General features: G+C 41.0%; 1 protein-coding gene and 1 long non-coding RNA gene across 3 annotated transcripts in view; both read right to left on the bottom strand.

Annotated features, from left to right (window-relative positions):
• The window catches only part of TTC39B (tetratricopeptide repeat domain 39B), a 152105-nt gene that overhangs the window by 109561 nt on the left and 29548 nt on the right, over positions 1-12996 (bottom strand). The window contains exon 2 of one of the 2 annotated variants that reach the window (XM_028518736.2): positions 5516-5550. The exons of the other annotated variant lie outside the window; for it this stretch is intronic. Within the exon in view, the coding sequence (XP_028374537.1) occupies positions 5516-5550 (35 nt within the window). The remainder of the gene's footprint in view (positions 1-5515; positions 5551-12996) is intronic. 2 annotated transcript variants of the gene reach the window in all.
• On the bottom strand, positions 7535-12087 carry LOC118499661. Its single transcript, XR_004902170.1, has 2 exons — positions 9930-12087; positions 7535-9854 (listed from the first exon to the last, which is right to left on the bottom strand). It is a non-coding gene; the product is annotated as an uncharacterized LOC118499661 (long non-coding RNA).

The raw sequence follows: 12996 nt of genomic DNA, 5'->3' as shown, positions 1-12996 counted from the left end.
TACATAAATATGTATATATACATAAGATACATACATAATCAAATATATTGTTGGTATTATTATTTTGAAGAGTTATTTTTCAGATCAATTAAGAATAAGAAAAGCCCTGACTGGTGCAGCTCAGTGCGTTGGGCTTCATTATACAAACCTAACGGTCATCAGTTTGATTCCTGGTCAGGGCACATGCCTGGGTTGCAGGTAAGGTTCCCAGCTGGAGATGTATAAGAGGCAACCAACCCATGTTTCTCTCACATATCATTGTTTCTCTCCCCCTCATTCTCTCTCTCTTCCCCTCTCTCTAAAACTACATAAATAAATAAGTTTGATCAAAAAATAAGAAAAATAAGTTTTTTATTTTGATTACTTTATTTCATTTTTGATTTTTTAGTTTGATTTTACTTTCATTTATTCCTTCTTTGATGCTCTTCCTTTCTTCACTATGACATATATTATTTACCTTCTCTCTACAAATTTCTGACATATATTATTTACCTTCTCTCTAAAGAACTTTTTAAAGAACTTCTTGCAAGACATGTGTACTAGTAACAAATTCCCTCAATTTTTGTTCATCTGAGAAAAATCTTTATTTGTCCTTCACCTTGAAGAACAATTTCACAGACTACAGAATTCTAGGCTGGTGTTTGATTTTCTCAACACTTACAAATATTTCACTCTACTCCCCTTTTCTTCTATGGTCTCTGAGAAGTTGGATTTAATTCTTATCTTTGCTCCTTTTATCTATGGGGAAAAAAGCTGTTTTTTTCCTGTGGCTTCTTTCAGGAATTTATCTTTGATTTTCCAGAGTTTGAAGATGATATGCCTTGGTATTTGTCTTTTGCATTTACCCTGTTTGTTCTCTGAACTTCCCGGAGCAGCAATTTTTTTTTTTAATCTGACATTAACTGGAGAAATTCTCAGTCATTATTGTTTCAAATATTTCTTCTGTTCCTTTCTCTTTCTTCTCCTTCTAGTGTTCCCATTATGCATATATTACAGCTTTGTATATAGTTGTCCCTTAGATACTCTGTTCTGTTGTTTCAGTCTTAGTTCTCTTTGCTTCTCAGCTTTTGAGGATACTGTTGATATATCCTCTAGTGTAGAGTCTTTCCTCAGCCACGTTCAGTCTACTTATAAGCCCACCAAGGCATTCTTCACTTGTGTTACACTGGGTTTTTTTTTTTACCTCTAGCTTTTCTTTTTGTTTCTTTCTTGGGATTCCCATCGCTCTGTTTACACTGCCCATCTGTTCTTGCATGCTGTCTACCTTGTCATTTAGAGCCCTTACCACATTACTCATAGTTGTTTTAAATTCCCCATCTGATAATTCCAAACCCTTGTCATATCTGGTTCGGATGTGTACTCTGTCTCTTCAAATTATTTTCTCCCTTTTTATATACTGTTTAATTTTTCTGGATGGCTGGACATGATGTACAGAGTAAAAGAAACTGCTGTAAATAGGCCTGTAGTAATTTGGTAGTAAGGTGTGGGGGTAGAGAAAGCATTCCATAGTCCTATGATTAGGTCCCAGGCATTGAGTGAGCCTGTGCCTCTGGACCGTGAACTTCACCAATACTGCTCAGTTATCTTTCTCCCCGCCCCCCCCACCCAAGATGGGACAGGATGGCTAGAGTGAGCTGGAGTCAGGTGTCTCTCTTACCCAGGTTAGTTAGGCTCTGGTAATAACCCAGCAGGTAGGTTCTGCTTAACTAGTGTCTCCTGAGGGCAAGCCTTGTTAAAAAGAACAGTATACTCTGGCATATTCCAAAATGGTTCCTTTTTTACCTCCCCTGCTGGAAGCCTGAGGATATTTTTCTCCTCTATTTCATATGGGAATATGGTCAAGCTCCTGGAGGTAAATTTCACAGTATTTCCTGGCACACCCCTCCTGCCCCCATAACTAGGTTCCTCTGAAGATTTTAACTCTCAGAGTTGCCCACACAGAGCCTCCAACCATTCATAGGTCACAGGTCAGGTTTCCAAGCCCAGAAGTGGTTCCAGCAGTAGTTTCTGCCCAAGTCTCTGACCTGGTTAAGCAGTGACTCCCTGTATTCACCTGCTCTCCAGTCTTTGGGTAGCAATTTGCCCCATGTTCTCCCCTGTTCTCCCCTGGTTCTTATGGAACCAGAATGAACTGTGGATTTTCCAGTCTGCTCAGCTTTTTACTTATTAGAACAGAATAGCAACTTCCAAGCTCTTTACATGTGAAACCTGAAACTCATTATCAGGTTCAAAGGTTTGTTTGTTTGTTTGTTTGTTCCTCTATAATTTGATTTCTTAAAAAACTAATAGATGTTACAAATAGCTGGCCGTGCCTCACAGACCCAAAGGCTGCCAGTCTAGTGCAGCGGTGACAGCTGAGAGAAACACAAGTGCTGACGTGTGTGCTTTGGCAATTGCGTCTGACCTGTTTTCATCCCTTAGGCCAGACCGCTTTCTGGTGTGTGTCTCATGTTCCAGCTCCCTGCTGGTAACAGCAGTGCCTCCACAGGTGACCTCCAATTACCAGCCCACAGCCTGATCCTTTTCCACCTCCTAGACCGTGCTCTCCTATTTCAGCCCAGAGAGGGGCAGAAACAGCAGAGCAGAATTATTGTAAGAGTTCTAGATAGAAGATAACATGCTCAACTTGAAAGTGACTTTTTAAAAATAATGTCACATACACAGATTATCTTCCAAAGAGTACAGTATGAAAACAGAAGAGAAGAAAAGAGTAACTTTACAGTAGAGAAACCTAACAAATACCATCTCCAGTCAGGTGATCAAGTTTAATTCCCTAGTCAGCCATGATGATATCATATACCTTTGATATGATGTGATGAGAATGGCACTTTACATCTGTGGTCTTCCTTTCCAAAATACACGACCTCAGTCTAATTATAAGGGGGGAAAAACAGACAAATCCCAACTGAGGGACATTCTACAAAATAACTGCCCAGTACTGCTCAAAACTGTCAAAGTCATAAAGAACAAGGGAAGTCTGAGAAACGGTCACAACCAAGAGGGCCTAAGGAGACACAGTGACTAAATGTTTGTGGTGTCCTGAAGGAGACGCTGGGACAGAAAGGATGGATTGTAAAAACTGAAGAAATGTGAATAAAGTATGGACTTTAGTCCACAGTAATGCATCCACACTGGATTATTAACTGTAACCAACGTGCCATGCTAATGTAAAACAATATTAATAGGGAGAAGCAATAAGGGGTATATAGACACTCTCTTCACTATCCTCACAGTAATTCTGAAAGTCTGAAACTATTTTGGACTGAAAGTCCAAAATAAAAAGGTTATTTTTTATATTAATTTCAACTAAGTTTTTTTATATCACATAAACAGTCAACAACATAAACATTAAAACTTTTGGATAATATAAAAATGTGCAACTCTAACACACAGAAAAATAGCAATTAGGTAAAAATGCTTGTAAATATGACAGAAGTCATATGACTTTTGACATATTATGAAAAAGTGTACGTGTATTATATATATATATCTTAAACATCATAAGTATACAAGAGAAACATTGAGAAAAACGTTAAATAGGGAAAAGAAAACTAGCATTCATACAAAAGGAAATGCAATGTACTAAACAACGATAATAACATTTTTTAAACTAAAACAATTAAGTATCATTTAAGTAGCAAAATTGTTTCAAATAATACCCAGTGATGGTGATGCTACATTTAAACCATTTCACTTATACAGTATTGGTAACCATGTAGACTGACTTTTAAAAACCTCTTTTGAAAGCACTCTGGACTGAACTGTGCCCCACAAAATTCGCATTAAAGCCCTAACCCCCAAAGGGATGGTACTTGGAGATGATGCCTTTGGGAGATAATCAGGTTTAGATGAGGTCCCAAGCGTGGATGGGCCCTTTTGATGGCATTAGTGCCTTTATAAGAGATACCAAAAAGCCAGTATGTTTTCTCCCCCTTCCCTCTTCCCCTTTCCTAATGTGATGCCATTTCAAATCATTACAAACCTGTATGGATTTACAAAATGCTTAATTTTACAATAAAATTAAGTGCAACCAAAAGCAAAAATCTACAATATGAGGTTAACCATGTACATAAACAGGAGCAAGATGTACAGGACTCTCCTGCTCTTTGAAAGTTCACCTGACACCGTTTCACTTTTACAAAAGAACTACATTAGTACCTGTTTTCACTAGTGAAAAGCAAAAAGGGGATTTTCACATTTTTAAGAAAGACAAAAAGTGGAAAAAACATTCAATGTTTGTTTTGCAGCAAGCCCTAATAGAAAGCATGCACTCTGAGCAGGGTCCTTCATGAGGAGCCATACTCAGCATCTCAGCTTCATCCCGCCATACTTGTAACTATATCTGTGAGCATCTATGCTTTATCTCAATTTACTTTGCACATTCCTACTTTTACTATATATCAGTGTTATTTTAGTATTTAGTAAATTTATGTGTTATTTGATATGATTTGGTAGTTTATTTTTAAGGCCTGGGAATGTTCAAAATTTTTTCCATATAAATTCGAGGTCTGTCCGGAAAAAGTCCAGCCATTGTTAACATAACAAGAATGGATTGCATGACATCAGTGTGACCTGGCAGCCAAGGAGAGTGGACTGGAATGCACATGCATGAACAATGACTTCACTGTACTAGTCAGTGGGGGTGGTAGACACTGTTGACTGAGCATGTGTACTGTGTGGCCATTGTATTCAAAATGACTGAGTAAGTACAGCAACAAATCTGCATCAAATTTTTCATTAAATTTCCTCTGTGGAAACTATTCAGATGTTTAGAAGGCTGCAGCTATAGGAAACTGGTGATTAGCACCTTCATCACAACAACATGCCCACTCATTCATCACGTCTTGTGCAGTTTTTTGGCAAAACATCAAATCACCCAAGTGACTCGGCCCCTCTACAGCCCAGATTTGGTGCCCTGTGACTTCTTGTTTTTCCCAAAACTAAAATCACCTCTGAAAAGGAAGAGATTTCAGACCATCAATGAGATTCAGGAAAATACAACAGGGCAGCTAATGGTGACTGGGAGAACTGTGTGAGGTCCCAAGGTGCCTACTTTGAAGAGGATTGAGGCATCACTGTCCTACGTACAATGTTTCTTGTATCTTGTATCTTCTTTGATAAATGTCTCTATTTTTCATAGTACATGGCTAGATACTTTCTGGACAGGCCCCATAAATGAATGGTAATTGCTTCTTCGCTTTATGCCATTTGGGCTTACATAAGGTTTTATAGCACCACTCAACTTTCGGATAAAGGGGTTAGCTATAAACAAAATTTAATCTGCCGGAAAACTTTCATTTTAGTTTAATTAATGTTATAAGATATAATACTCAGAAATATAATCAATAGTACCTTTACATAGATCCTTTCTTAAGTATAACCATATCCTAACTCTTGAATTACAGAAAAGTGGCTTCCTTCCAACGGTGGTCACTAATCTCAAAAAAACTTACATTTTATATAAGAGACTATCAATTTTTATTTACTACATACTTTTTATTATGTTACTACTTACACAGAGATGGTTTCCAAGGCATCTTCAAAAATGTCCTGAGGGGGAACAAAAAATACAATGAGTTTCTCCAGAATCAAGAGTTCTAAAGGTAAACAAGAAAATGAGTATGTTGGTATGTGTGGGGCAGGGGGGATATGGGGGGACAGTTTTTATGGGATGCAGTTGAATCACTCAGCTCTCATAATGAAATGCCTTTCAGAAAAAGAAAGCATATAAATTTAGGTGAGGTTTAATTTTTTTAAAAAATAAGACTGCTGCCCTAGTGTGGCTCAGTGGATTGAGTACCACCCTGCGAACCAAAGAGTCGCTGGCTCAATTCCCAATCAGGGCACATGCCTGGGTTGCAGGCCAGGCCCCCAGTAGGGAGCAAGTGAGAGACAACCACACATTGATGTTTCTCTCCCTCTCTTTCTTCCTCCCTTTCCTTTTGTAAAAATAAATAAATAAAATATTTTTGTAATGAAAATAAGACTGGTAAAATACTTGGCTAGCAATCAAACTGAGGTAATTTGAAAGAGTGTGACTTCTTTAATGGAGTTTTCGTCTACTCCTCAGTTTCATTTATCCCAGATAGAGAATAAAACAAATAATAAGACTACCCTGGCCAGCGTGACTCAATTGGCTGGGCATCATCCTACAAACCAAGTGGCTGCAGATTCAATTCCTGGTTGGGGCACATGCCTGGGTTGTAGGTTCAGTCCCCAGTTGGGAAGCATGCAAAAGGCAACCAAGAGATGTTTCTCTCCGTCTCTTTCTCCCTCCTTTCCCCTCTCTCTAAAATCAATCATGTCCTCAAGTGAGGATAAAAATTAAAAAAAAAAAAAACAGTATTTACCCAATTTAGTCTTCTCTTTCTCCAAGTTAGCATCTCTGGGCCTTTATTTCACATTAGGTTCAATACCTTCCTAGCTAGTCTTCCTGCCACCAGCCTATCCCCCAGTTTAATCTATACATCTGTGCCACATAGGACAGCCCTTAAGGAGTATGTCAAAGGCCTGTTCAAAAGCTACAAAAGGAGAAAAACCCAACCCAAACACACACACACATTTATATCTACTCACAAATCTGCACATGCACCCCACACTCATACACACTGAGACTCAGACACTCACAATCTCACACATAAACTTATAGTCACACACACAGTCACTCACAAATTCAAACATATGCAAACCTCCCTCATAGTTGCAAAATTCAAATCAAAGCTCCTTATGCAGGTATCTGAGACCCACCATAACCTGGCTGAATTGTCAAAGTATCCTTCTTTCACATCCCTCCCACCTTTGCCATAGCCCAAACCCAGGACTACACTGGTCTCCCTACTCCCATGCTTGGCATTCTTCATTTAATTCTTCACACAACAGCCATAAATATTCTTTTCTTTCTCTTCTTTTAATAAGCTCATACGGTTATGATTGGTATGTAGCTAGGAAAGGAGAGCAAAGGGAGCTAGACATTGAGCTTAATAAACTGGGGAACATATGCCTGTTTGCTTCACCAGGCAGATACAGCTTTTCAAACTCCAGGGGAACACAGCACTGTGGTCTGCCAAGGGGACTAACACTCCTCCCTCCCCTACTCCAGTACCAGATTGCCAGGTAGGAGCAGGGGAAAAAAGGCAGATGCACAATAGAAGTCAAAATGGGGGGAGGGGGCGGGGGGGCGGGGTGCTAGACCAAAAAGGCCTGTTGGTCTAGCCTGGGGAAAGAAGGGATTGGTTTGGAGATAAGCCCATCCATGGCCCACAAAAGATTGGGAAGTTGATTGGTCATTTTGAGAAAGCACCTGGTCCATCCCTAACCCAAGGTCCTGGTTATAATCCCAGGGCAACAAAGAACTCTGTCTCTTGCCCACCTGGCAATGAGCTCACCCTGTTCATTCAAGTGCTCGCTCACCTGGCAGCACATGACTATGTGGGTCTAACAGCTACCAGGTGCACAGCAGATGGTGTAGACTCCAAAAGGACGAAGGCACTCTCTCTTGCCCACACACTAATGTGCTCACCCATGTGCTTGCACGTTCTCTCTCCACAGCCATCTGGCCTTAGCTGTTGCATGGCTGACAGCCACATAGACTTCTGCACCAGAGCAGCTAGGAATAAGCTAAGCTGCCTGGTGGGGACTGAGATCGCTTAGCAGCTGCCTGCAGATTCCAAAGGACTAAGCTCTAATGTGAAGCAAAAACTCCGCACACTGGCATTTCTGTCGGTCCTGCTGAAGACACAGTTGGATTTTTCCATGGTCAGAGAAAGGGAGATGGGGCAACGGAAACCCAGGGGGCAGCTTCTATTTCCACACGAATAAACCATGCCACACCACATTCTCCCAAGCACGGGTCCTTGGAATGCCTTCCTTGTGATCTCGTGAAAGGGCCAATTTCCACCCAGAACAATACCATTCCACTGCTCTATACCTCTCGAAGAGCTTTCCCCTGCACAGAGAATACCCAAACTCCTTCCTGGGATCTAGAAAAACCTACATGGCCCTGCCCACCTCCCCACCCACCTGCCCCCTTCCTCACTCCACATCAGGCACAGGTTTGACTTTCTGTTCCTTGAACAAGGCAAACTCATCCACACCTCCCCGAGTCACTCCCTCTTTCACAGAATGCCCTTCACTCAGCTCTTCCCATGGCTGACTCATTGTCACCCTCCTGTTTTCAGCTCAGAAAGTCACCTTCTCAAGGAAAGTGGCTCTGATAACCCTAATTAAAATTACTAAAAATAGCAGTTTACTTATAGTTTTTCATCATCTGATGTATTTCACTCATAATCTTACCATAATCTCTAATCACTTTATTATTCATTTGGCTATACTCTGTCTCCATTAGGGCAGGTTCTTATTTACCATGTTTACAGAAAACTCGCCAGGGGTTGGCACAGAGTTGTTGTTCAATAAATGCATGTTTTTAATGAATATAAATTGACTATGGACTGTCACAGCACTGATCATATCGCCGTATTGAGAGTTACCATATAAACATGAGGAAACAAGGTTCCAGAACTTTTCCCTGTGTGACCACTAATATTGAGCAATGTTTAAACTGCACCTCATTCTGCTTTTATGCAGGACAGGAAAAAATTGTATAAATACTTAAAAAAAAGAAAGAATATTACAAGTAGTGGCAGAACCGAGTTTAGAATTGGGGACCCCTGATTATTAATCTACATTAATGCTGTGTTCTGCAAGGGAGGGAGGTAGAGTCAAGGGCAATTTCATCTTATCCTTACTTTCCTGGAGCAGCATCAGAAGCTCATAAACTAGCTACTGGCAGAGAAATGAGCTAGTCCTGATGTAAAATATCCTGAGTCAAAAGTAAAAAGATGCTTCTCTGGCCTCTATAAAAACTTCTAACTAGAAAAAGACTCCTTTCTCCAAATCAAAAGTCTGAAGAGGCTCTTGATGTCACAGCTTTTGCCATGCTGAATCACAAGTCAATGTCCCATGTGCCAGCACACGGGTTATCACACAAGGGGTTGTGGAGAGGAGGACAGAATCTGCTGCAGAAACCGCAGTCCAGCTATAATAATTAGTCTCCTGTGCCAGACACCAGCTTCCACGCCCTCTGGCATCACCGTTAACCCCCCCCCCCCCGAGCTAACCTTTACTGAGCAAGGAGAGTTGAGGAGAGCAAACTTCTGGAAGGCTTCCTTCCATGCATCTGTCCCCCTCCTCACAGACCTCAACCCAGAGCAGGGCACACAGCAGGCACTGAAATACTGGATGGGCTTCAGAAAGAACAACTTGAAAGTCAGCTCTCCATTTAAAGGAATAGGCTGATACTTACACCTAAACAAGAAATACCCCCATCACAACCCTCAGAAAAAGAAAAACAAGTATCAAGTAAGAAATCATATATAATTAAGTCACTTCTTTTCATTGTTTCATATGCAGGGAGGGTTCCCTAAATAGAACGCACACTACAACGTTGTGACCACAGCCAACAATACTGCACTGTATATTTAAAAGTCACTGAGAGTAGATCTTAAAAGTTCTCACCACAAAAAAAGGAAAACTGTAAATACGGGAGGTGATGGATGTGTTAACCCTAACATGCTAGTCATTCTGAAATAATACATATCTCAAATCATGATGTTGTATACTTCTAATTTATCAATGTATATATTACTTATCTCAATAAAGCTCGGAAATTTTTAAGTAAAAAATATTAACATCTATTTTTTTCCACTTAGATGAAAATTAAATAGAATCCCTCCATTAGTAATGTAGGAAACTGAAGGAGTTCTAGGACATTGTTGTAATAAACTAGAGAAAGGGAGGGAGCAACAGAAAGAGGGAAGGAGGGAAATTTGTCTATGAAGGCCAAAGGTGAAACTGTTCTTCACTTTTTTTTTTAATCATTGTTGAAGTATAGTTTTCTGCCTTTTACTCCCATTCCAGCCCACCCACCCAACTGTTCTTCACTTTAAAAAGAGGAAAGGTAAAGAGCAGAACTAAGATTTACTGATATCTTATCATGTGCCAAGGACTTTACAAAAGTTATCTTTTCTGTTTCTCCCAATTTACAGGAAGTAAATCCTAGTCACAGGTAATTTACCTACCCAATATTACACAACTGCTAAATAAAGGAATTAGAATTCAATCTCAGGTTTCCTTAACTGCAAAGTAGTTTTTAAATGTTAATGAAACTATCCAAAACTTGGAACTGAGGCAGTTGGGCAGGAGTGGGCTGGAGGCTGGGGTTGGAGAGGAGCAGGCATATTGCAACATGGTTGGAACAGGCCCTCCAAGGATTATTTCATTCTCTAGAATGTAATAGTGTTTGACTTTGCTATTTACTATCTGATTAGAGCACAGACACAGAGAGTTTCTGTTAATGTGTAGATTTCTGAATGGTATAAGAACCTCAATATAGTTATATTGCCCTATAGACAATATCCAGTGTTTTGTATAGCCTAGCAATCTTACTATTTCTTTTTCTTTTTCAAGCCTACAAACACCTGGTTCCTCAAATACCCTTTGAATTAGCTTACCATCTTCACTGGATTCTGCCTTGATGGGCTATTATTTAATAAGATTTTGACATGTTCATTTTATATCTCTTATGAGCCATATTTCTAATTTTTGAAAATTATATTTTGACATAATAGTGACAACATACTATTTCCCTGGGTACCTGCAAATACAACTCCCCAGCTCCTTAGTGAAACTGATGGGGTCCACCTGAAGGGATGCAATGCCAGAAGTTAAAGAGACTGCTGTTCATTCTTCCTATACCAAATACCCAGGAACAAGCAGCTTCCTTTTCCTGTGACTCTAGGTCCCAACACCCAGCTCAAATTCTCTCCCTCCCTGCTGCTGCTTCAGGGAGCTCCTTGTCCTTTGTGGGTTCCCCTCAGGACCCCTAGGTTTGAAACTTAATCTGCAGCAGACTGCTAGTCTACAGACTCCCACCCAGCACAAAGTATGCCCACATATATTCATCACGGAACCTAACTAGAATTTCCCACAACTGGTCTCTGCTTCTCCATACTCACCATCAACTTCCTAGTACTTCTCAGTGTTGGCTGTCATTTCCCCAATGATTACCATAAAACATTTTCCCTTAAACCTTCCGGGAGTGGGTAGACACACAATGTGGAGTCCAGTTGAAACATTTACAGACAGAGAAGCATCCAGAGTCTTTCAGTTTAAGGAAAATAAGGTGGGAAAGCTCATGCTGCTGACCACCAGGATTGCTCATAGGAAAGCCTCAACGCTTAGTTCTTCCCTTGAAGGCAGCAGCTGCCTTTGTCTTCCCCCTTCCCATGCTGGGGCCAAACAGCCTTGAGGAGCTACTCCCCTTGGGCATAGCACGACAAATGTTTAACTGACCACACCTGGCTCCTGATCATACATTGTCTCAAAATGGTACCTGACGTTTCAACAGCTTATCTCGACTTCCTGGCTAGAGTCAAAGGCTATCATACTCCTTTCAATCAACTTTGTAACCCAACACAGTACTTTGCACTTCATAGACGCTTAGCAAATAACAGCTGACTGGCTGGCTGAGTATCCTTATCTTGAGATGGATGCTCCTTACCTTGAACAGTTTCATTTTGCAATTTAGCGAATGACTTAGCCCTGTTAAGTAAAAGATTCCCTGGAGGACTTTACAGATGCAAAGCTAGCCATCCAGGGCTTGCTCCCTGCTGAGTGGGGAGCCTGCCCTCAGAAGGATGGAGGACCCTCGTCAGGAAAATGGACATAGACATGAAGAAAGGGGATGAGGGTCCTGTATCAACTATGAAAACTTTTCTGAACAATTTTCATGTTAAACTGATCAATGTGGTCATATTCTGAGTATAAAAATACATGTAAGTGCTTTTAAATGGCAGCAGGTTCTTAATAAATGTTCACATAAGAATCTTAAATATAAATCCTAAATTAGAATCTTGAGGAGTTACTTCCCTTAAATAATGAAGACACCAGTAAGGACTTCCAGCCATGATGGAGACTTAGGTAGACACACTGTGGCTCCTCGCACAACCAAAATAAGAACAACAATTTAGAAACAAAAAACAACCAGAAATGACAGAAAATTGAACTGTATGGAAGTCCAACAATGAAGGAGTTAAAGTAGACACATTCATCCAGACTGGGAGGAGGGGCGGAGTCAGGCAGTCGGGTGGAGAGGACTCTCTGCAAAGCAAGGGCTGGCAGACCCCTGACACTCAAGGCAGCAGTGGGCTGACCCAGCGAGGCAGCAGATTGTGGACGGGCGCAGCACGCAGGGTGGCCAGCAGACCAGACGGTCCCACGTTTGCGCTCAGATAAACCAGGCAAAACTACAGAGCGAGACAGACCATGCAACCCAGGGTCCCAGTGCAGGAGAAATAAAGCCTCAAATCTCTGACTCAAAACACCTGTGGGGGTTGAGGTGCCGGGACAGACTCCCAGCCTCACAGGAGAGTTTGCTGAAGAGACCCACAGGGTCCTAGAAGGTACACAAGACCACCCATATGGGAATGAGCACCAGAAGGGCCCAATCTGCTTGTGGGTAGCAGCAGAAGTGACTGAAATCTGGCAGAGAGCAGAGCAAGGGCCAGTGTTCCCTCTTGGACCCCTGCCCCACATACAGTGTCACAACCCAGCAACTGGGTTGACCCTCCCTGGTGAACACCTAAGGCTCCACTGCTTAGGTGTCTTAATGGGCATGTCAAGACAAAAAAAAAAAAAAATGGCCCAAATGAAAGAACAGATCAAAGCTCCAGAAAAAATACAACTAAGTGACAAAGAGACAGCCAACATATCAGATGCACAGTTCGAAACACTGGTAATCAGGATGCTCACAGAATTGGTTGGATTTGGTTGCAAATTAGATAAAAAATGAAAACTACACTAAGCGAAATAAAGGAAAATGTACAGACAACTTCTGGCAAGATGGAGACATAGGTGGACACACAGTAACTCCACGCACAACCAAGATTGGAACAACAACAATTTAGAGGCAGAATAACATCCAGAACTGACAGAAAATTT

Source organism: Phyllostomus discolor, chromosome 3, assembly GCF_004126475.2.
Source record: "Phyllostomus discolor isolate MPI-MPIP mPhyDis1 chromosome 3, mPhyDis1.pri.v3, whole genome shotgun sequence".
NCBI lineage: Eukaryota > Metazoa > Chordata > Mammalia > Chiroptera > Phyllostomidae > Phyllostomus > Phyllostomus discolor.
The sequence above is the reverse complement of the archived record's forward strand: the minus strand, read 5'-3'. Positions and strand labels throughout refer to the sequence as shown.